Here is a 22,713-nt window from a genome sequence, read left to right as displayed (position 1 = left end):
CTTTGATTGGCTCGCATGAGAAACACACATTACAGTCACGTGGGACTGTTTGCACAGGACAGTGATAGTAGAGTTGGTAGAGAGACATGCATTGTGGTTTTATCACAGAAACAGAACGATAGCAGTGCAATAACAAATATAAAATAAAGGTCAAAATGTCCCACTACTGATTGTTTATGTTGTAATGTGTATAATGTACTTAGAAAGAAAAAGCGCTCAGATAGTGTAGGGTATAAAGTAGCTGGCCTTTATTGAAATGAATACACGCAAGCAGCTTGAGAAGTGAAAGACTTTGAATATTTCCTGCTCTTTCAACTCTCTGCCGGCCCCGTGGTCTTATCAGGGAAAGGTCCAGGAAAAAGGAGGAGCTGTCATTTGAGATTCTTTTCAAAGCATTTCTCCCCCTGTCTCCTCTTTCTCTCTCTTCATATCTCTATCCCTCCCTACCTGCCCTCTATCCCTCTACCATATCTCTACAGACACTCCCAAGCCCCCTGATGAGGATCGTCTCGTCATGCCTGATGAGTTTGAGCTCCCAGGCAGGGCGAAGCGATCACCCATCACATCTAACAAGGTGGGGGGCCTGAATGTGGAAACGCTGGTGGTGGCAGACAGGAAGATGCTGGAGAAACACGGCAGAGAGAACGTCACCACCTACGTCCTCACTGTTATGAACATGGTGAGCAGGGGAGGGACAACAGTCAGTCAGTCAGTCAGTCAGTCATCAGTCATGTAACCTATCCCGAAGTAGGTTTTTATCCTAAAGAAAAACCCTGGCCTAATCCTTGACCAACAATGAATGTCATGATTTATGTATTTATTTCACACAAAATGTTAAGCAACGATTAATTTGAACCAAAATGTTATGTTTTAGGTTTCCAGCCTTTTCAAAGACGGCACCATCGGAACTGATATCAACATTGTGGTGGTCAGCCTGCTTCTTCTAGAGCAAGATCCAGTGAGTCACATCGATCTGAGTGCCTGACAATAAAATCACCAGCCTCCACAATGTCATGAATTCTCCAGTCTCCCTTTATGATCTATTTCCTCCCCTGATCTATCTCCTCCCCAGCTCGGCCTGTCCATCAACCACCACGCTGACCAGTCTCTCAACAGTTTCTGCCAGTGGCAGTCGGGCCTGATCGGGAAGCGCCACGACCATGCTGTGCTCCTCACCGGCCTGGACATCTGCTCTTGGAAGAATGAGCCATGTGACACCCTGGGTAAGGTCTCACCCCAGGGGGGATGGTGGGGGTGGGGGGTGAAGCAGGTCAGCCAGGGCCCCTGTTGGAGATTAGAGCCCTTAGTCATGGTGCTGCTGGGGGATTAGACAGCACCAGAGGTCATGGGGTCACTTCCAGGGTGGGCGGGATCCTACATGCTCTGCCTGGACTCCCTCCGGCAAGGGATTTCACCTGCACTAAATACAACCCTGTCAAAACTCACAAACACACACTTACAGTATAGCCATGCATACATGAGCGCATGCACTAACACACACACATACATGCACACACCCACACACATCTTACACCCATCCCGTTCTGTCCTTCTCTTCAATAGTGTGAACGATTGGCAGCATTGTCAGATCAGTTAAAACTGAAGCATCAGCCAACTGTAATTAATTAGTCTCAATGGCCCTAAACCACAAGTATGCACTTTGGGACGTACAGTATGAGGAGCAAGCAAGGCCTTGATTTAAATATGCTCTTTGTAACACAACCCACAGCCTTCATGCTACTATACAAAGTGTTCATGCTGTCCGTGGACCAATTAAACTGTAAAGGCTGCATTTATTGCCATGTAACAGCAGTCTTGGCTCACTCTAAAAGCAGGATTTGAATTTTTGAGGTTGGCGATAGTAAAAAAGAAAAGTAAAAAGTTTGTCTTGTAACACTGCCTACGGCCTTCCTTCTCCCAGAACAGTTATGTTGTCTGGCAGTTTTTGTAGATAGACATAGTAGCTTTGTATGAATACATATTTGAGCCTGATATCTCCCCGACAACACTCTTTAACTTTCCACCTCTCCTCCTCTCCTTCTCCCTCTTCTTCCTCTGCTTTATCTCTGCAGGTTTTGCTCCTATAAGTGGAATGTGCAGTAAATCCCGGAGCTGTACGATTAATGAAGACACAGGACTGGGCTTAGCTTTCACCATCGCTCATGAATCAGGCCACAAGTAAGTCCATCAAATGCCCTCGCTATTAGCGCTAGCCATTAGCTTTACCTTCACATAGAGCAGAATAGACCCCCGTATATTTTAGGTGAACAGGAGAACACCTAGTACAGGCGATGAACTTGTTACTATATAGTTGCGACGTGATGGCTTTAATTTACAGTGCCACGTCAAAGAAGGATGAGTCCATTTAAAGCAACAAAAAAATGCAGACCGAAACAATAGCATTGCGCTAGCGAAGCACTTAATTTGCTCCATGACAACATGTGAAACCATATGAAGTGCCACAGGCGATGGGTATGCTCGGTTTGTGTTTACACGTTTCCATCGAGATAAGAGGCTGTTTATATTTGACATTTGAGATTTGAATTATTACGGTAAAGTCCTTTGTCTGCTTGGCACTCTCTCAACACAAACGGGAAAGAAGCTGTTCCTTCGATACGCCGAGCTGGTAACATGTCAGAATTCCTGTAATTTTCAATGGCTCAATCACGTTGGTCAAATTAATGGGAATCATTCCCAGAATTTGCACATTGTTGAGATGAAAACCACTTCCAGGCCAAATACCATTAATCACTGACAAATTGAGGAGATGTCATTTCTAAATAGATGACGTCGTCTTTTACAGACTAGTGAACCTCAGCTATGTACTGTACTGTAGGAGGGTCGACCGAAGCGTTTTTAATGCTGTATCAACACATGCCTGTTTATAACAGATATGTTTCTCAACCAAAACGTGAGGCTATGTTAAAAACGTGTGACCCATCACACTCCATGGAGCTTAAACAAGTTTTATAAAACTAAAATGTTTTAAGGTTACTAGGGTAAGAGTTCCGACCTGACCAGTTGAGTTCTGACCAGAGGTTGGACATTAACAGTCTCTTTCTCTTTTTCTCTCTCTTTCTCTCGCTCCGTCTCTCTCTCTCTCTCTCTCTCTCTCTCTCTCTCTCTCTCTCTCTCTCCTTCTTAATGATCTGTCTCTATGGCAGTTTTGGGATGATCCATGATGGAGAGGGGAATCCTTGTCGGAAAGCAGAAGGAAACATCATGTCTCCAACCCTGGCAGGAAATAACGGGGTCTTCTCCTGGTCTGCCTGCAGTCGCCAATACCTCAGCCGCTTCCTTGGGTAAGCCTTATAAATGAACCTCTGACATGGCTGCCATGCATGTAATGATGTAGTGTGGTTCTCATGCACCTGTTTGTGTTTATTAGTCTTTAATGATAGGTCCCTGTCCTGTTCAGTGTTTCTTGGTTTTACTCCACAGAACAGCTCAAGCGTCGTGTCTGGTGGATGAGCCCAGGCAGATTGGGCAGTATAAATACCCAGAGAAGCTCCCAGGCCAGCTTTATGATGCTGACACACAGTGCAAGTGGCAGTTTGGCTCCAAGGCTAAACTGTGCAACCTGGACTTTGTCAAGGTACCTGACACTGAAAGGCACATTCGTTAGTGGGTCGCACGAAGCTGTTTGACAAGTGTGCTACTGGGAAACATAGGTAGGGTTTAACCCAGTATTATCTCATTTGCATGATCTTTGTGGGACAAACCATTATATGTTCAAAACAGCCGTATTTAACCTCCAATTACAGTATTCAAAACGGGTCCAACAGACTTGAACACAACCCTAAGGAAATGGGCCTCTTTAACCTTCCACTATACTACATTCAACAAGACATGCATTGACATGCAAATCCAGCATGAATAAGGAACGGGTCAAGAAAGGGAGGTTGTGTGTGGGAAATCAACATCCACACCAGTCCATCTGTAGGATTAGTGCTCATGGTATAGGCTGAGCCATTGCATAGCCCCCATACAACCTTTTGTGTTCTCCTGAACCCCAGCCCTAAGTTTGAACCCGTCTCCTGAACCTCGACGTAGGTGACTCCACATCCTAATTAACAAGGATTTGGGATGTTTGCCTCCCTGTGTTTCTTCCCCCTGTTGGGATTCTGCAGTCGTTTCGCACGGTGCAGAGGAGAGCTAATTAGCCGCGTGCTCTGCCCTTACGGCTGGCCGTGGCACACTACCTCAGTCAGTCTGCTGCAGAGCTAGATTAGCACGGGGGGACCAGCTCTCTCATAACCCCAGTCTCGCTAGCTGTTTGCCAGATGCAATCGGGCGGCACGCCAGCGTGGCACAGGTCCACTGCCTGGCTCCCAATGCCTCATCTATCCATACTTACTGCTGCATTGTGGGAAGGAATAAAAGATACATGAATAGCGTGTTTCAGGGAATGCAATGATTGGTTTTGACAGTTTTTTTGGAAATGGGGGGGGGGGTTATTGCTTGTAACCATGGCAGTGGGGTGTTGGTGTTGTAGTGGTGTTGTTCTGATGAGGGGAGGCAGATGCTGGACTCACTGTTTGGTGTGTCTGGTCACTCGGCAGGACATCTGTAAGTCACTGTGGTGCCACAGGACAGGTCACCGGTGTGAGACCAAGTTCATGCCCGCCGCCGAGGGCACCAGCTGTGGGACTGACCTGGTAAGTGTACCATCTGTTTCCATGGCAATGTTGCCCATCGTGAAAGGGATGGAAGGAGACAGGGATTTCCATCTATCAGTATCACTCAATGTAACACGCGTTTTAACACACATAGACGTAAAAACACACACAGGGACGCGTACACAAATGCCCAAGGTACAAGCACCAGCACAAAAGACAGGTTCCCTCACAAATCCACATATGCACACACCTGCAGGAGCGTTTTGTGCATTGTTAAATGTCCCCTAAGAACACAAGGCTCCTATTCTTTTTCCGCAGTGAAAGATGATAGTGGGAGAGAGAGAAAGGTGGTGATGTGTGTGTGAGTGTGTGGTTTGGCTCAGATAGGCCTAGGTCTCCAGGTGTGGTGCTGGGCATTCACCCAAACCAGGAACCTCAGCGTTGGGGCAAGCCAAAGATCCTACCACCGATACTAACTCAACATTTTAATTTTTTTTCTGTCCATCCCGCCCTCATCCTCCCCCTCATCTCTGTCTCTCTCTCCCTCTCTTTCTTTATATTTATCTGTATCCCTCTCTCATTCTCTCTCTATCTCTCTCTCACTCTCTCTCTCTCTCTCTCTCTCAATCTCTCTCTCCGCTCTTTCAACAGTGGTGTCGGCGAGGCCAGTGTGTGAAGTATGGTGACCACGGTCCGAGAGCTGTCAACGGTCAGTGGTCAGGATGGTTTGAGTGGTCGGACTGTTCCAGGACCTGTGGGGGAGGGGTTATGTACAGGGAGCGATCCTGCACCAGCCCCAGGTACAGTACTGTTAGCCATACTAGGGGGTCAGGTGGGGTCATAAGAGTTCACTGCTAATTTAGAATCTCACTCTGGGCTATTTTAATGCATAGCCTACTAGGGGAGAGTGGTATCACTCTGTCACGGGAAATATAGTATTATTTTTAACAAATATATCTACATATAGTTCAGGATGTTGTGTATCCCTAAAAATTATTAGAATTCAGGTAAAAATGACAGTTTTGAAAACCTAGCTTGTCCCAAAAAAGTGTTATCTTAGCAGAACTACAGGGTAAGTTAAGCCGTCTACAAATTAACATAGGCTAGGCCCTGTTGTTACCTCATATCCCAGTGATAATGCCTTGCATTACTACGCCTGTGACGGAAATAGAAACATTTGTTCAACTTTCCCTTGGCTCGACTATTGGCTCAACTTACCCCATTTTGACAATATTAGCCCACACAGCTACAAGGATGCACTTTCATGCTAGGTTTAGGACCTCATATTCACACTTATAGAGACCCCAACTGGTGTACAAAACAGTCTTAAAAATATCTACTTGAAATGTCTAACACACTAAATTAATTTGACTTGGTGAAAATCACGTTTTTTTGGACCTAGCTTGCTTACCACTTTTTCCGTGACTCCATGAAATTATGTTTGGTCGAAATATTTGGTCGATTAATATATTTTGTGTACAAGGATGGCTCAATTTACCCCTTTGGCTCAATTTACCCCACTCTCTCCTACCATAACAAGCCTAGATTTGCACTGGGTGAACTCAACAACTCCTGGTCAGAGAGGATTGTTACTGTGATAGTTACTTCTCCCTCTTTTGAGGAACTTTACCTTGTCTGGCAGAGGTAATGCTCCATACAAGACGGCTGGTGGATAGATGAGCTTGAGGCATGATTAGCCACATTTTACCTCAGCTGTAGCTTGTCTTCGCTAAGTCTCTACCAGCACTACCATAGAACACATGAAGAGCTCCACATACAGTGTGTCTGCTCTGTGCAAACAGAACAGGGTTGGATTTGGACAGGTGAATGTGGCCTTCATCCCAGTCAGCTCCCCCTGACTTACTAACTGAGCACCTGAGAGCGTGGCCTGCCTGGCTGCCTGCCAGTTGGCTGTCAGCCCATTAAACACTATTATCTGTCAGTCTACAAACAGACTGCAGGCCAGATTAAAGGGTTGTTTAATCTGGGTTGTCTCATGCCAGTTTAACCTGCTCAGCTCACAGCGCTACTCAATGCTCTGCCTCAAGCTACTCGCCCAATCTTCTGACTTCCCTGGGCAACACAAACCTCTTCTTCTTCAAGCATTCACAGCCGAGGCAGACACTGAACACACACACAGATCTAAATATAGAGATGTAGCACACAAATGCCCCAACACTAGATACAATTATCAGGCTCATTTTAGCTTATCAGTTAGATCTTCTGTGTGCTATATGTCTCTTAGCTAGATTGTTCTCATAATATGTCTGGTTGATGTCAGACTTTGTGTGCTTGTTGCATGGTACTCCCACTAGTAGTCACATTGATGTGAAACCTCAAGTAGAGCCAGATTGCATCTGACCTTTGGCTTCTGGATTAATTTGAGATTTACAAGTCCCCCTGAGGGCAGGTTTGGCTTCGGAGGGCTTGGCTGCTTCAGAAAAGGACAAGGAGCTGAAAGAAGGAGGGCCTTTATTGATGGACAGGTGGCTTAGATATCTTAGCATCTGGCTTGTTCTCAGGTTTGTGTCTTGCAGGATGGGATGTAATCATGCCTATTGGATAACATCCAGGCACTCAACCACTTTGATTGCATCAAGGATAGACTTTTAACTCAAACCTTTCGAGTGTGTTGAGAACACTGATTTCTCTGTTCTGTGATTTTGATGAATAAGACGATCTGTTAGCCACACCAATTAGACTATGATCGAGAAATGTAATTTAACAAGGCTATGATTTAGAAATGTAATGGCAGATAGGATTTCCAGGACAGTTTAGTGTGTATGTGTGTGTGTGTGTGTGTTTGTGTGTGAGTCTGATGGTGTAAGCCCAGGTGTTTCCTCCCCAGCAGTTGCAGCAGGTTGATGGAGGATATCTCCTCTCAGCACAGGCAGGATAGAGTAACCTTCCCAGGCACAAGTGTCCCTATGCTGTCCCTGTGTGGAAACTTATCTGGCTTGGGATGTCCACCTTACCTTCCTCACTTACATACGTACGTGTCTCTTTTCGTTAATAGCGTAACGTCTCAATGGGTTTTACTGTTACCTCAAATAAATACATGCAGACAAAGCAACAACAAAAAAATCTAAAAATCCCACATGCTACAAGAGGGAAACCCTTAATTGGATTGGATGTAGTGCCTCAGCAGAGAATTAGAAACTACTTCTCCCTCTCCCCCAACATTCTGTCCAGTCAACAGGCTGTGTTGGAGGACTGCTGTTGGTGAGGTGCTGTCCTCTCTGCTGTACCTGATTGTTCACTTAAACCAGCCTGGGAGAGAGAGAGAGCCAGAGGCAGACAGACCCTCATATGATGCACATTATACAGTCAGTGAATAGCATACATGGAGCTATAGAAGTATAATCCACTTTATGAGTCATGTTGATTTTTTTTTTGGGGGGGGGGCAATAAAGAGGTATTTTTAGTAAGAAGCAGACGCTAAATCTTGGTTGATGTTGCGAATTGGGAATCATGGCGAATCATGACCTATAAATTGTCACGGGTCAGTTTACCTACAGATCCTACAGGATCCTAATTTGATTACGCTGTTTCAGGAAATGTAAATTGTATTGTATTTGATGTTTATATTGTAATTTGTCATTTCCATTTAAACTACAGACTGGATTTTCCCTCATGAAAAATGCATCAACTCCTACACAAATGTCAATGAATTATAATCCACATAATAGTTTACATTTCCTCTTGCGGCAGGATTTTTTTCCTGCTATAGCAAACTGGCTCAAATTAAGGTCCTACATCTGTACAGTATGGAGCAATGATATTTATGGTACTTTACTTCTTTGCTGACTACTTTGTGTGTTTCTGACAGTTTGTGGTCCATTACAATATTAGAATTGTCTATAAATTCCCTTCTGAGCACAGTGTCTTCCATTTCACCACTGGACTGTTGGATCTGTTTGTCCCCTTAAATCACATTTTTGCTCTGATCCGTGAGAACAGGAGAGTGTATTTTAAGCAATCCGTCAGATTATTTTGGCAGCCCCCTCTTGGTATAATCTGTGGTTCTGAAGATGGATTACCCTCAATCTGCCCACTTGTTTTGGCTCTCAGACTGTAACATCCCCGTGTAGTTTACAGATTAAGGTCGAATATGTTCTCTCCTGAAAAACAACAGAACATGCAATGTATTATGCAATTATATTCAGCAAACAGTATTTGTTTGAAGACAGTTTCAAACGTTTCATAGCTACCTAACATACATACTTTGCAGGGGTTGTAAAATAAAAATACAATTGTAGCGAGGGAATCCCCTCTGAACACAGCAATCACCTGGCAGATCAAATACATTTACAGTCCTGATAAATATGGCAACATGGTGTTTGATGGTAAGATCCTTCATAAGTTGGTGTTTGATGGTAAGATCCTTCATAAGTTGGTGTTTGATGGTAAGATCCTTTATAAGTTGGTGTTTGACGGTAAGATCCTTTATAAGTTGGTGTTTGACGGTAAGATCCTTTATAAGTTGGAGTTTGACGGTAAGATCCTTTATAAATTGGTGTTTGACGGTAAGATCCTTTATAAATTGGTGTTTGATGATAAGATCCTTTATAAGTTGGTGTTTGATGGTAAGATCCTTTATAAGTTGGAGTTTGACGGTAAGATCCTTTATAAGTTGGTGTTTGATGGTAAGATCCTTTATAAATTGGTGTTTGACGGTAAGATCCTTTATAAGTTGGAGTTTGACGGTAAGATCCTTTATAAATTGGTGTTTGACGGTAAGATCCTTTATAAGTTGGTGTTTGACGGTAAGATCCTTTATAAGTTGGTGTTTGACGGTAAGATCCTTTATAAATTGGTGTTTGATGGTAAGATCCTTTATAAGTTGGTGTTTGATGGTAAGATCCTTTATAAGTTGGAGTTTGACGGTAAGATCCTTTATAAATTGGTGTTTGATGGTAAGATCCTTTATAAGTTGGTGTTTGATGGTAAGATCCTTTATAAATTGGGGTTTGATGGCAAGTCCCTTTATAAGCTTGCATGGGATTGGAGATGATCAGATTGCCTGTTTCACGACAGCATCTGACAGGCTCTGAAAGATGCTTTGCAATGGTTAAAACACAGCAGTAATTGACAGCGTGTGCAGCCTGTGATGCTATCAGATTGCAGAACCCTGGGTTAACTGCAGCCTGGTATAGGGGAGGCCCAGTAGGCCCTGAGGGGAGAGGTCAGTAGGGCTCATTGGGGTCTCCGCACCACACAGAGGGGAGTGTGATCCAGCAGGGAGGCCCAGGTCCCAGCAGGCTGGAACTGGGGAGGAAGCAGGGCAGCAAAGTAGGAGGTCGAGGGGTGGTCGTTGTGTGAGGGACAGGGAGGAGGATGAGAGAAGGGAGGACAAGGAGGGGGAAGGGAGAGAGCAGGTGATGACTAGCCAGACAGGATGACCTCTAGTCCACTGAAGTTTGGACTCGTTGCTGTCGCCGGGAGATTTATCATCCCTCTGCGATGCTGGAGGTATAGGATCTGTTGAGAGAGTGAGAAGAAAAGAAAAAAAGGTATAACAAGAAGTTAAACTTGGCTGGCACCCCCCCAGCTATCCCAAAAGTTTTTTTCAATCTACTGAGTAGGGGGTCAGATACTGTACTGCAGGGTCCCCCAACTGCCTGCCCGTGGAATGAATTTGGCCCGCGTGTGATTTTATTTGGCCACCCCAAGTTTTCTGGAAATGTCATATATATATATATATATATATATATATATATATTAAATGCAATTTAACCTAATAGACTATAAAACACCAGCAAATCAGCTCCAAGTGATTTAATAAAAAAAAAATCTGTTCAAAAGTATTCCCACGCATAATAGAGAGATATATGTGATCTCATAAGAATGTAAGCAAGGTTTGAAATTATTATGTTTTAGTCAAATATTATATTTGTTTGGGCTTCTTGCGGTCCGTTTGCAAGCTACAAATGATTTGTAATTAAGTTCCTGTCCCCTGACTATCCACTCAAGAAAAAAGGAGCCTGCGGCTGAATGTAGTTAACGATCCTTTACTGCATCTCATCTCCATGAATTAAACAAGTAGCACCCGAACCCCTGTTAGAACCCCGACAACGTCTGGTTGTCTGCGTCCCTCATAAGCAGTCTAACATATGGGCCTATGTGTCTCCATTCCTAAGCCTTAATAGGATCAGACTGGGAGCTCGGGCCCAGATCTCTGCACACAAAATGAGAGGTGCTCTGAAAAACAGGAGGTTGACACTGACACCTGTAATAGAGCCTGTCATTCTGGGCCTTCCTGGCAGCTCCGGGATGCACCAGAAAGAGGTTTGCCTTCCAGGTTTTCTATGTAACAATCCACTGTTATCAGCACATGCTTTTCTCTGTGTAAGCTCTGCTCAGATAAGTGTTGACAGTAAAATATATTATGGAATGTGTGCCCGCTTTGATGCTGAACATCATGCACGTAACGTTTTCGCTGAGTGTGGTTTGATAGGAGTTAGTGGTATGAGATGTTTTTATAAGTCCTGTGTTGCTTTGCTGTTTAGTGTCTGGGCTGATGTTGTTTTGTTCGATTACATATTTGATCTTGGCAATGAAATCCAATAATATTTCCCAGAGTTGGTTGGCATCAGCCAGAGTTGGTTGGCATTTTAACACAGACAGTCTACTAATGCACATACAGTTGAAGTCAGAAGTGTCACGCCCTGACCTTAGAGAGCTTTTTATGTCTCTATTTTGGTTTGGTCAGGGTGTGATTTGGGGTGGGCATTCTATGTTCCTTTTTTGTATGTTTTGTATTTCTTTGTTTTGGCCGGGTATGGTTCTCAATCAGGGACAGCTGACTATGGTTGTCTCTGATTGGGAACCATACTTAGGTAGCTTTTCCCCACCTACTTGTTGTGGGTAGTTATTTTCTGTTTATTGTTTTCTGCACCTGACAGGACTGTTTCATTTATTCTCTTTGTTATTTTGTTATAGTGTTCAGTTTAAATAAAAAGCATGAACACTTACCACGTTGTGTCTTTGTCCCCATGTGCAGTTGCAAACTGTGGTCTGGCTTTTTTATGGCAGTTTTGGAGCAGTGGCTTCTTCCTTGCTGAGCGGCCTTTCAGGTTATGTCGATATAGGACTTGTTTTTACTGTGGATATATCTTCACACGGTCCTTTGCTGTTGTTCTGGGATTGATTTGCACTTTTCGCACCAAAGTATGTTCATCAAGAGAGACAGAACATGTCTCCTTCCTGAGCGGTAGGACGGCTGCGTGGTCCCACGGTGTTTATACTTGCGTACTATTGTTTATACAGATGAACGTGGTACCTTCAGGCGTTTGGAAATTGCTCCCAAGGATGAACCAGACCTGTGGGGAGGTCTACACATTTTTTTTATGAGGTCTTGGCTGATTTCTTTAGATTTTCCCATGATGTCAAGCAAAGAGGCACTGAGTTTGAAGGTAGGCATTGAAATCAAATGACGTCAATTAGGCCATCAGGAGCTTCTAAAGCAATGACATAATTTTCTGAAATTTTCCAAGCTGTTTAAAGGTAGTCAACTTAGTGAATGTCAACTTCTGACCCACTGGAATTGTGATACAGCGAATTTGTGAAATAATCTGTCTGTAAACAATTGTTGGAAAATTACTTTTGTCATGCTCAAATTAGATGTCCTAACCGACTTGCCAAAACTATAGTTTGTTTATAACAAGACATTTGTGGAGTGGTTGAAAAACGAGTTTTAATGACTCAAAACTTCGACTTCAACTGTTTGTCTACCCAGGGCTTTTGAAATTAAGACATATAAATCACTTACTTGAATTAATCATGGAAGACTTTCCTTCTCATTTAACAACACACTGTTCCCCATGTGTAAAAGCACACATACAAACACCAACACCCACACATTCACTTAGCTGGAAGTGAATGCTGGCTTTGCTCCAGCAGGAAGAGCCTAACGGAGATTCATTTGCTTTGAGGTTAGGCAGTGGAATCCTGCCCAAGAAGTGCACTGCTCCACTTTAAAACAGCCTATCAGGCTCACAACAGGGAATCCGGAGGAGGTTGGTGACACCTTAATTGGGGAGGACGTGCTCGTGGTAATGGCTGGAGGGGAATGAGTGGAATGGTATCAAATCCATGATGCCATTCCATTTGCTCCGTTCCAGCCATTATTATGAGCCAACCTCCCCTTCAGCAGCCTCCGTTGTTAGGTTGTTTCTAAGAACAGAGGTCTTTTCTATTAATGTGGCTGAGTGGAGATACTTGTGGCTGCTGTCGTCACAGGAATGGTTGGGAACCTGGATGAAAACCCAATAACCTGATTTGTAGTGTTGTTTTGAGGCTGCCATTGTATACTTGGTCTTGACTTGATCTTGCTGAGTCTTAAATGTGAATTATTTCATTCTGCTTTGAAACTGTCAATACAGGGCCCTAGAAATGTTGGCTTGAGTCCCTTCTCCCCATGTGTTGAAGAAGAGAACGCCTGCCCTAACCTATGTCACATCTGTGTCGGGTCTACATGTGTTAATTTTGTGTTGCTTTAGGCCACAACACAACGGGAAGTTTTGCCAGGGCTCCGCTCGTCTCAACCAGCTGTGTAACACAAAGCCGTGCCAGCCAAGCGGAGTGGACTTCCGTGCCCAGCAGTGTGCTGAGTACAACAGCAAACCCTTCAGGGGCTGGTACTACAAATGGAAGCCCTACACCAAGGTGGAAGGTATGGCAGCTATTTGTTCAATTCCCCCTGTAATTAGGAACAGGGTAAATGTTGAATCAGCCAATAGAGTACATCTAGAATGCACCTCATTCAGTCAGCTTTTATAGATTCGCCGTACCCCCGAGAGGGACATTTTATAGATTCGCCGTACCCCCGAGAGGGACATTTTATAGATTCGCCGTACCCCCGATAGGGACATTTGACAGATTCGCCGTACCCCCGAGAGGGACATTTTATAGATTCGCCATACCCCCGAGAGGGACATTTTATAGATTCGCCGTACCCCCGAGAGGGACATTTTACAGATTCTTCGTTCCCCCTGAGAGGGACATTTTACAGATTCGCCATACCCCCGAGAGGGACATTTTACAGATTCGCCGTACCCCCGAGAGGGTAATTTTACAGATTCGCTGTACCCCCGAGAGGGACATTTTACCGATTCGCCGTACCCCCGAGAGGGACATTTTACAGATTCGCCGTACCCCCGAGAGGGACATTTTACAGATTCGCCGAACCCCCGAGAGGGACATTTTACAGATTCGCCGTACCCCCGAGAGGGACATTTTACTGATTCGATTGACATTTTACTGATTCGCCGTACCCCCGAGAGGGACATTTTACAGATTCGCCGTACCCCCGCGAGGGACATTTTACAGAAGCGACTTTATAAACCGAGAGAAGAAAACGCAGTCGAGTTAAATACAGTGCTTGTTAAAAGTGCATTTAATTAACATTGCAGGTGGATCAGATCTTTATGTCCTGTGTATTCTTGTAAAACTCTCAAATGAGGCTATATGTTGGATGACTTTGCAAATCTTTTTGAAATCTTTTGTGATTAACCTTGTTCACTCATTTGAATGCTGAAGCCACAAATGTGCCTCGTGTGCACCATGTCAATGCGTCAGTCTACTCATGCACGAGAGTGCTGTAGATAACCTGAGTCTAAACTACATGGGAAACATGTAGCCACCCGCTCTCTCTCTCTCTCTCTCTCTCTCTCTCTCTTCTCTCAGGGAGAAAGAATATATTATAAAGGAAGCCCTTAAGACAGGTTTTACCTGTGTCTACCACATACATACTGTATGAGTGAGAGAGAAGGGAGGGAGAGAGTGAGTGAGAGAGAGAGAGAAAGAGAGAGAGAGTTTGACTGTCACCCCATTACCTTTGCGAGACCTCTGATTTATGAAGATGCAAGCAGCAGATCCTGAAAAGCCTCTTGGGGCCTGAGGTGAACTGTCGCCTCCGTTAATTAAAGGCTGATTGTAAGTGTGCTTCCACACCGCTCTCCCTGCTCTCTCTCTCTCCCTATGGAGGGACTCTCCCTAAGGCCCTGCCCCCAGGGCAGCCTATGGTGTCTGACCTAGGCATCTTTTCAGCGGACAAGCCGAGGTACCAGGAGGTAAAGACAGTCTTACCCTGGTCTAACTGGGCTCTAAGCATCAGATCCAATACGCTTTATGAAATCCAAGTGCCTTGGCCTACGCATGTGAATTACTAACATGGAATGTCAAATAGAAATCCATAAGATGCTTCTGGAATGCACTCAGGGGTTCACATCCTCAGCAATGTAAGAGATTGGCATTAAGAGAAGATGGAAGGAATCTGAATAGCCAGAGACAGTCTAAAAACTGAAGCTGGTCAGATAACGATGCCCCTGTGTCCCCAGGCTGTCATGCTGTTGGTAACAACCCTGTCATTCAACTGTTACTGTGTGTTGTACAGTAGAACCCGAAACCCATGTCTGGGAGCTCTGTGTGAGGTTTGTGGAGAAGCTGCCCTCTCTGCATTCCCTGTTTCATGGGCTCATTTGTAACAGCCTTTCAGGTCTGACGTATGTGAATTGTGCCAGAGGTCTGCTACTCCTTCAGTCCCCAGAGGTTCCGTACATTGCGCTGCAGTTGACATGCACTATTAACACAATAGAACCCTGTATACGTTCTTCACCAGTACTCCATCGATTGGCTCCTATCTTGCCTCATCAATTGGCGAGTGTGGCTCCTTCATTACCACAGGCCTGTCCTAATCCCCACATTGTAATATGGTGTGTACCAGTGACAAAGAGAGAGGCCATAAGGAGGTTTGTGCTCTCTATACAGTCCTAGAGACTCACACCTGGGAAGGAGGAATTGGTTAATGCACAGGTGCAGGATTACGTCCATGATCTTGTTTATAACACCTGTTAAATCTTCTCTATGTCCTCTGTAGCTGAGGATATCTGCAAGCTGTACTGCATCGCTGAGGACTTTGCCTTCTTCTTTGCCATGGCCAGCAAAGTCAAGGACGGGACATCCTGCTCAGACCACAGAGGTGACGTGTGCATCGAAGGAGCCTGTGAGGTAAACGGCAGATTTGCGGAACGTGATGTACTGTACTGCAACACATCAATTACTGTTCCGAGACCATCATTGAAAAATAAGAATTTGTTCTTTAACGGACTTGCCTAGTTAAATAAAGGTCAAATAAAAAATACAACTACATGTAAGTCAACTGGATGTGATATAGGACACAGGGTGCCGTCTGTGTTCTCTACGTTCCTTCTGTTTACTTCCATCCTGCAGCCGGTGGGTTGTGACCAGGTCCTGGGCTCTAAGGCAACTCTGGATGCCTGTGGAGTTTGTAGAGGGGACAACTCCACCTGCAAGTTCTTCAAAGGCCAGTACGTCCTCCAGCACAGAGCTAACGGTACGTCAAGCGAGAAGACTGACAGGGTCAATTTGAATCGGTGGGTGAGAGGGGGAGCTCTGTTGTAGGACAGTTCTGGCACAGTGTTATCGGGACAGAGTTATCTGAACATGACAGGGTGAATTCTCTAGCAGATGCCACTGTTGGGGAGACATTCTCTTCCTCCAGACCTCATACTATACTCTCACAACTGGCTAAAAGCAACCTTTCCAGATCACTGTGTGTGGCCCTTTAAGGGTCCAATAGACAGAGCTTTATGACTGAACCGAAAAGTGACCGCTTGGCAGACCTAGATGTTGGGTCATGGAGCACAGGCTGGGGTTGCTACTAATATAGTGGAAAGTTATTTATGTGGCAGCTTGCATGCGTCGTTACACCAGGGCAGCTGTGTACTGCAGAGAGTTATAATGGTTTATGCTGTCTCAGTGAATTAAGCTTACCGTCTCACCTCTTTACTGAAAACATGGCACCATATGATCATGTTAGAAAAACACTTTGTAATTCAATGCACAAAGGTAAGATTAAAACCAGGGAAAGTTTTTCGTTTGAAGGTGTTTTTTGCACTGGTAATCTACTTTTTTTTGTGTTTGGTCTTGATGAGAATTCATCCCAATAAAATACTTGAATATACCCATGACAGTCTGTTGCTTGTATAGGATTATTATACAAATTGTGCTCTGTGTTTCCACTGTAATGTGTATTGCCACGTTGAAAAAAATATGAATCTCTAATAAATCAATTTCCTGACTCTCAGATGGTAAATGAGCTCTTTCTCTCCCTGTTCAGAATACTACGCCATGGTGACCATCCCACCTGGAGCGCGGAGCATCCATGTTCAGGAGATGGAGATCTCCACCAGCTACCTGGCTGTGCGCACCCTGAAGAGGAAGTACTATCTGACAGGGGACTGGACTGTGGACTGGCCTGGAAAGTTCCAGTTCGGTGGGACGGTGTTTGACTATCAGCGCTCTTTCAACCGCCCAGAGAGCCTGTACGCGGCCGGACCCACTAATGAGACCCTGGTCTTTGAAGTAAGCTGCCCCTCCGTCCCCGTCTGCCCTGACGTCCGTTAGCGAATTAGCGGTGACAGGGCCTTGGCACAGCGCTAGGACGCTCACTCAGATGAAAACAAGGCCGGGCTGTAGTGCAGGGTGGGCGGGGGAAAAAAAAGAGAAAACTCCCAATAACAACGAGTGGTACATCGGAGTAACGCTACTGTTCAGGATTAATTGTGTCCTGATTCTGATGTCGTCGGGGCTTTCATCTCCAAAATCAAGAGGTCTGGGGTTCAAACAGCTCGCCATGCGCTTTGAACTTCCAGAATCGTGCACTTCATGCAAAAAGAAGAAACCAAATCTGCACATTCCGCAAGATTTATCTGAAACCAGGCCGGCGGCTTTAACTTCAATAGAGTAGCGGGGAGAGGTGTCAGGCATCTCAAAGCGGTGGCCAACAGAGAGAGAGAGAGAGAGAGAGAGAGAGAGAGAGAGAGAGGGGGAGGGGAGGGGAGGGGAGAGAGAGACCGACAGAGCGAGAGAGAGGAAAAGAGAGAAGGGGAAAAGGGGTCCATTAGGCTAAACGGGCTATCATGCTTCCATATTCCATCCAGGTCAAAGCGGACCCCTCACCTTATGTGTCACAGGCCCTAGTATGTGATCCTATGATGTAGTATTTTCCTTTTAAAACATGCTGTTAATAAAGATGTAGAATTAGCAGCTGGTTGGACACAGACACTGCACAGTTTGCACACGCTCGGCACATTCTTATGTATTATCTTTGTCTGTCAGAGCAGAGGCCTAAGCTCTGAGGTAAAAGCGAGTCATTACTTGTCGTCGCACATTGCTGCAACTGATGGTCGAAAAGAATAGAAATTAAGATCCTGACAGCTGAATGTCATTGATTGTCCTTGGCGAATAAGTGACTCTCAAGGTTGGTCATGCTTTAGTTTGTATATTTAAGAGTTAGGGTGTTGAGAGGTAGAGGATATATTCCCCAGATAGCTATGTAAACGGTGGCAAGCTTTTTTCACATGCCCTTTGAACTTAGAAACAGAGGGGGAAAACCAGGTGAGTTTCGAAAGTTTGGTTTGTTATCTATCCACCAAAGGCAAGGTGAAAGTCATGTAAAAGCTAGTTTGGACAAAGCCCTCGGCCATCGGGCTACCTGTGAACTGAGAGCTGAAGTTTAAACGGTGCCTATAAATATACCAGAAATGCCATAGTGAAATCTCTGGAATGCCTTTTAGTCATTTTTGTCATTTTGCAGAAAGGGGGGATTTGACCGTGTAGTTCCAATGTAGACATGTGTTTTTGTTAGCTTTACATCACCACACACAGTTGAACTGACCTGATTTGATCGACTTTAAAGTGCTTAGTGCTCCATTCTCAGCGTGGTAACAGCATGCTGCTCTCTGCACTGACTTGGTTTTCTCCCATGAAGCCTGAGAGTCATGTGTCCACTAGCAGGGTTAGCAGTAGCAGGTCGCTGATCTGCAAATGAGAGGACATTAATCTCTCTAAGTATGTTCCGTAATTACAAAAAGAAGAGAGAGGGACACAGATTAAAAGATTAAAATAATTCTGCAATTGAACTGTATAGATCTGAAAAGCTTGGGTCAGGACACTGAGAGAGAGAGACTTAAATACGTTCCAAATTAGAAACGCAACAGAAGGGGAAGGAGACTGATTTCCACTGAGCCTGGCAGATATTTTATGCTGTCGTGGAAAACTAGAACATTATTGAATGTTCTGAGACCCTGACTCAGCTAGAAACAATTTATGAAAACAAATGTTTAACAGTGGTGAGGGTAAACTCTGACAGTGTTCATGTATATAGCCTAATCAGACAGGAGAATGGAAGGAGAAAGGCGGAGAGAAACGAGACATAACATATGGTGAGCTCTAGGGATGTTATTTGAAATAGAATAGGGCTTATTCTCTGTATTCACATTCTTGTGGCAAAGTGTTTGGTGGGGTCACGCCAGTCGAGAGCAGAGGATTGTGGACCTGGGCAGCAGGCAGGCAGCAGGTGATGCTGGGGAGTTGTAGCCATGTCTGCCACACTGTAATTCATCATCATTTTCCCCTTAGCCTAATGAGAGCTACAGTGAAATGAATAATATACCCTGGGACAAAGTATTAATGGTTATTTTCATAGGCATTAATCTACTCTAATTATGTGAGAATGGAAAATTGAGATGTTGTTAGATTGTTGGTTTTTGTCTGTTTGAAACCACTGTGGCATATCAGAAAGCAGTCAAGCACCGCATTTTTCTACGGCTGGCCATGCTTTCCAACTGGCTACCCCTACCCCTGCCAACAGCTCTGCACCCCCCACAGCAACTTGCCCAAGCCTCCCCACTTCTCCTTCACCCAGATCCAGATAGCTGATGTTCTGAAAGAGCTGCAAAATCTGGACCCCTAAAAATCAGCTGGGCTAGACAATCTGGACCCTCTCTTTCTAAAATTATCCGCTGCAATCGTTGCAACCCCTATTACTAGCCTGTTCAACCTCTCTTTCGTGTCTTCTGAGATCCCTAAAGATAGGAAAGCTGCCTCTTCGAAGGGGGAGACACTCTAGACCCAAACTGTTACAGACCTACATCTATCCTACCCTGCCTTTCTAAAGTCTTCGAATGCCAAGTTAACCTTTTGTAACTAGGGGGCAGTATTTTCATTTTTGGATAAAAAAACGTTCCTGTTTTAAACGGGATATTTTGTCACGACAAGATGCTCGACTATGCATATAATTGACAGCTTTGGATAGAAAACACTCTAATGTTTCCAAAACTGCAAAGATATTGTCTGTGAGTGCAACAGAACTGATGTTACAGGCGAAACCCAGATAAAAATCCAATCAGGAAGTGCCCCATATTTTGAAAGCGCTGCATGCCAATGACTCCTTATATGGCTGTGAATGGGCTACGAATGAGCTTACGTTTTCTACGTATTCCCCAAGGTGTCTACAGCATTGTGACGTCTTTTTACGCATTTATGTAAACCTCTTGCGACGAGCAAACCCGTTTCCGGGAGAGTAATCATAGCCTCAAATGCATTAGCATAACGCAGCGGACATAAATACCCCTAGAAACTTTTTCCTATTCATGAAAATCGCAAATGAAATGAAATAAATATGTTCAAACACAAGCTTAGATTATTTTTGTAGGCGAAATAGCTCCCGTTTCTTCATCATGCTTGGCTGAGAAATCGACCGGAAAATGCTGTAACTATAACGCCAAACTTTTTTCAAAATTTGCTCAATAATGTCAACAGAAACACGGCAAACGTTGTTTAGGATCCATCCTCAAGGTGTTTTTAACATATATATTCGATAAGATATCTGTTGAGGCAATTGGTTTCTCATAAGAAGCGATTGGAAAAATGGCTACCTCAGTATATTACGTGAGATTTTCTGCGGGAGACACCATGTGACCACATGCTATATATGGTCCCTCTTATATCTCCCTCACTAACTTTAAGCATCAGCTGTCAGAGCAGCTTACCTAGCATTGCACCTGTACACAGCCCATCTGTAAATAGCCCACCCAACTACCTCATCCCCATATTGTTACTTATTTTTTTGCTCCTTTGCACCCCAGTATCTCTACTTACATCATCTTCTTCACATCTATCAATCCAGTGTTAATGCTAAATTGTAATTATTTCACCACTATGGCCTATTTATTGCCTTACCTCCCTAATCTTACTACATTTGCACACACTGTATATAGATTTTTCGATTGTGTTATTGACTGTACGTTTGTTTATCCCATGTGTAACTCTGTGTTGTTTGTGTTGCACTGCTTTGCTTTATCTTGGCCAGGTTGCAGTTGTAAATGAGAACTTGTTCTCAACTGGCTTACCTGGCTAAATTAAAGTGAAATAGAAAATAATAATAAAAAAAATGTGAATTTGGTTGAGGCTTGGATATAGGTGGAGGTGGGGAGAGGGCAGTTAGGGCTGTGGACTTTCACAGGCAGGCAGGGTCAGGAAGGGCTGTCTCATATTGTGTCTGATGTCAGGTGGCTTTCTGTGCTCCAGATGGACAGGGGAGCCCCCGGGGCCACGTTCTGGATCTTGTGTTTGCCGTGCCTGATGTAAATTTGGACCAGTCGTGGACAGGCTAGCGTGAAGGGTCCAATGGCATAGCTCCAGGGCAACATAGTTAGCCTGGAAGCTCTGGGGGTCAGCTTAACTGTAACGATGTGCGCTGAGAGTCGGGAAGCAAGTTCAGGGAGTGAGTGCTTTAATAAATAAACACAATGTAGTACAAAAACAAGAAACACGAACAATGCACAGAAACAGAAACAATAACGCCTGTGGAAGGAACCAAAGGGAGTGACATATATAGGGCAGGTAATCAGGGAAGTGATGGAGTCCAGGTGAGTCTGATGCGCGTAACGATGGTGACAGGTGTGCGCCATAGCTAGCAGCCTGGTGACCTAGAGGCTGGGGAGTGATCACACATGACTATAACGCTTTATTATGTTCAGAACTAACTCGACATTGTATTACTGGGTCACATACAAAACAACATTTGAGACAAACGTTAGCATTTTGATATGAGAAACAATTACTTGTCACAGGTAAAGAATTGGCTATTTGCTTGCATATGCCTAAATCTATTAAGTCAGTGTCACTTGCTGCTGGTCATTGTCAACAAATCCCTCAGTTTGGTTTGAATATTGTCCCCAAAAAGTTTTGGCCAAGTCTATGGGGAACAAAGCAGCCCTTCATTTTGAGAGCTTTCCACTCCATTAGAAGTAACCCCAGCCTGTGTCCATGACCCAACATCTAGGTCTGCCAAGCGGTCACTTTTCGGTTCAGTCACAGAGCTTTGTCTATCGGACCCTCACAAGGGCCACACACAGACGCACACATACAAAGACACACACACACACACACACACACACACACACACACACACACACACACACACACACACACACACACACACACACACACACACACACACACACACACACACACACACACACAGAGTTCCACAATGCCATTGTCACCAAGTCACCAGTTTCCTGCCACTTCACTTGTCTTAGTTTTTCATTGTCATTCTCTATGGCCCATTGCTTGGAACCACTTCAGGCTATGCTTTAGACTTGTCTGTTTTGGCAGGGGAGGGGAATGACTGCTAACCACACTTGTCAAGGTGCTAAGACGGATCCATTACCTCACTGTCATATTCCCCCTCTCTCCCTCTCCCTCAGATCCTGCTGCAGGGTAAGAACCCGGGTGTGGTGTGGGAGTACACCTTGCCTCGCAGTGAGAGGAAACCCAACTACACATGGGGAGTGGTTCGCTCCGACTGCTCTGCTCCGTGTGCTGGAGGTGAGCCTTGGATGAGATAAGTGTGTGTGTGTGTGTGTGTGTTTGTGTGTGTGTGTGTGTGTGTGTGTGTGTGTGTGTGTACATTGGGGTGGCAGGAAGTGCGTTCTGGCTTATCAAAAGCATCTTTGTAAGCGACAGTGAAAAGGTTGCACGGTCTCCCTTGGTCCTTTTACAGACCTCCCTGAGTACTCTGTCCTATTCACTCATCAATGTATGTCAGCGAATGTGTGTGTGTTGTTATATGTGAGCCTGGATCAGTGGCTCGCTTACTCCATTCACTTTATCCCAGTAGGGAGGGTGACAGCAGACACAGCAGACAGAGAGCTCTAGACAAGCTTAGAGCAGAGATCGCTATCTGCACCCTGTCACTATTTCGTTCATACTTTACTTTAGT

General features: G+C 44.6%; 1 protein-coding gene across 1 annotated transcript in view; it reads left to right on the top strand.

The window, feature by feature from the left end:
- Positions 1–22,713, top strand: part of LOC115113524 (A disintegrin and metalloproteinase with thrombospondin motifs 18-like) — a 52,506-nt gene that overhangs the window by 17,431 nt on the left and 12,362 nt on the right. Inside the window, exons 5-17 of the mRNA XM_029641289.2 lie at positions 480–679; positions 875–958; positions 1,073–1,223; positions 2,073–2,178; positions 3,165–3,302; positions 3,442–3,595; positions 4,563–4,658; positions 5,271–5,419; positions 13,121–13,293; positions 15,499–15,629; positions 15,852–15,975; positions 16,762–17,006; positions 22,199–22,319. Of these exons, the coding sequence (XP_029497149.1) occupies positions 480–679; positions 875–958; positions 1,073–1,223; positions 2,073–2,178; positions 3,165–3,302; positions 3,442–3,595; positions 4,563–4,658; positions 5,271–5,419; positions 13,121–13,293; positions 15,499–15,629; positions 15,852–15,975; positions 16,762–17,006; positions 22,199–22,319 (1,872 nt within the window). The remainder of the gene's footprint in view (positions 1–479; positions 680–874; positions 959–1,072; positions 1,224–2,072; positions 2,179–3,164; positions 3,303–3,441; positions 3,596–4,562; positions 4,659–5,270; positions 5,420–13,120; positions 13,294–15,498; positions 15,630–15,851; positions 15,976–16,761; positions 17,007–22,198; positions 22,320–22,713) is intronic.

The sequence above is a fragment of the Oncorhynchus nerka genome, linkage group LG28, assembly GCF_034236695.1.
Source record: "Oncorhynchus nerka isolate Pitt River linkage group LG28, Oner_Uvic_2.0, whole genome shotgun sequence".
Taxonomy (NCBI): Eukaryota; Metazoa; Chordata; class Actinopteri; order Salmoniformes; family Salmonidae; genus Oncorhynchus; species Oncorhynchus nerka.
The sequence above is the reverse complement of the archived record's forward strand: the minus strand, read 5'-3'. Positions and strand labels throughout refer to the sequence as shown.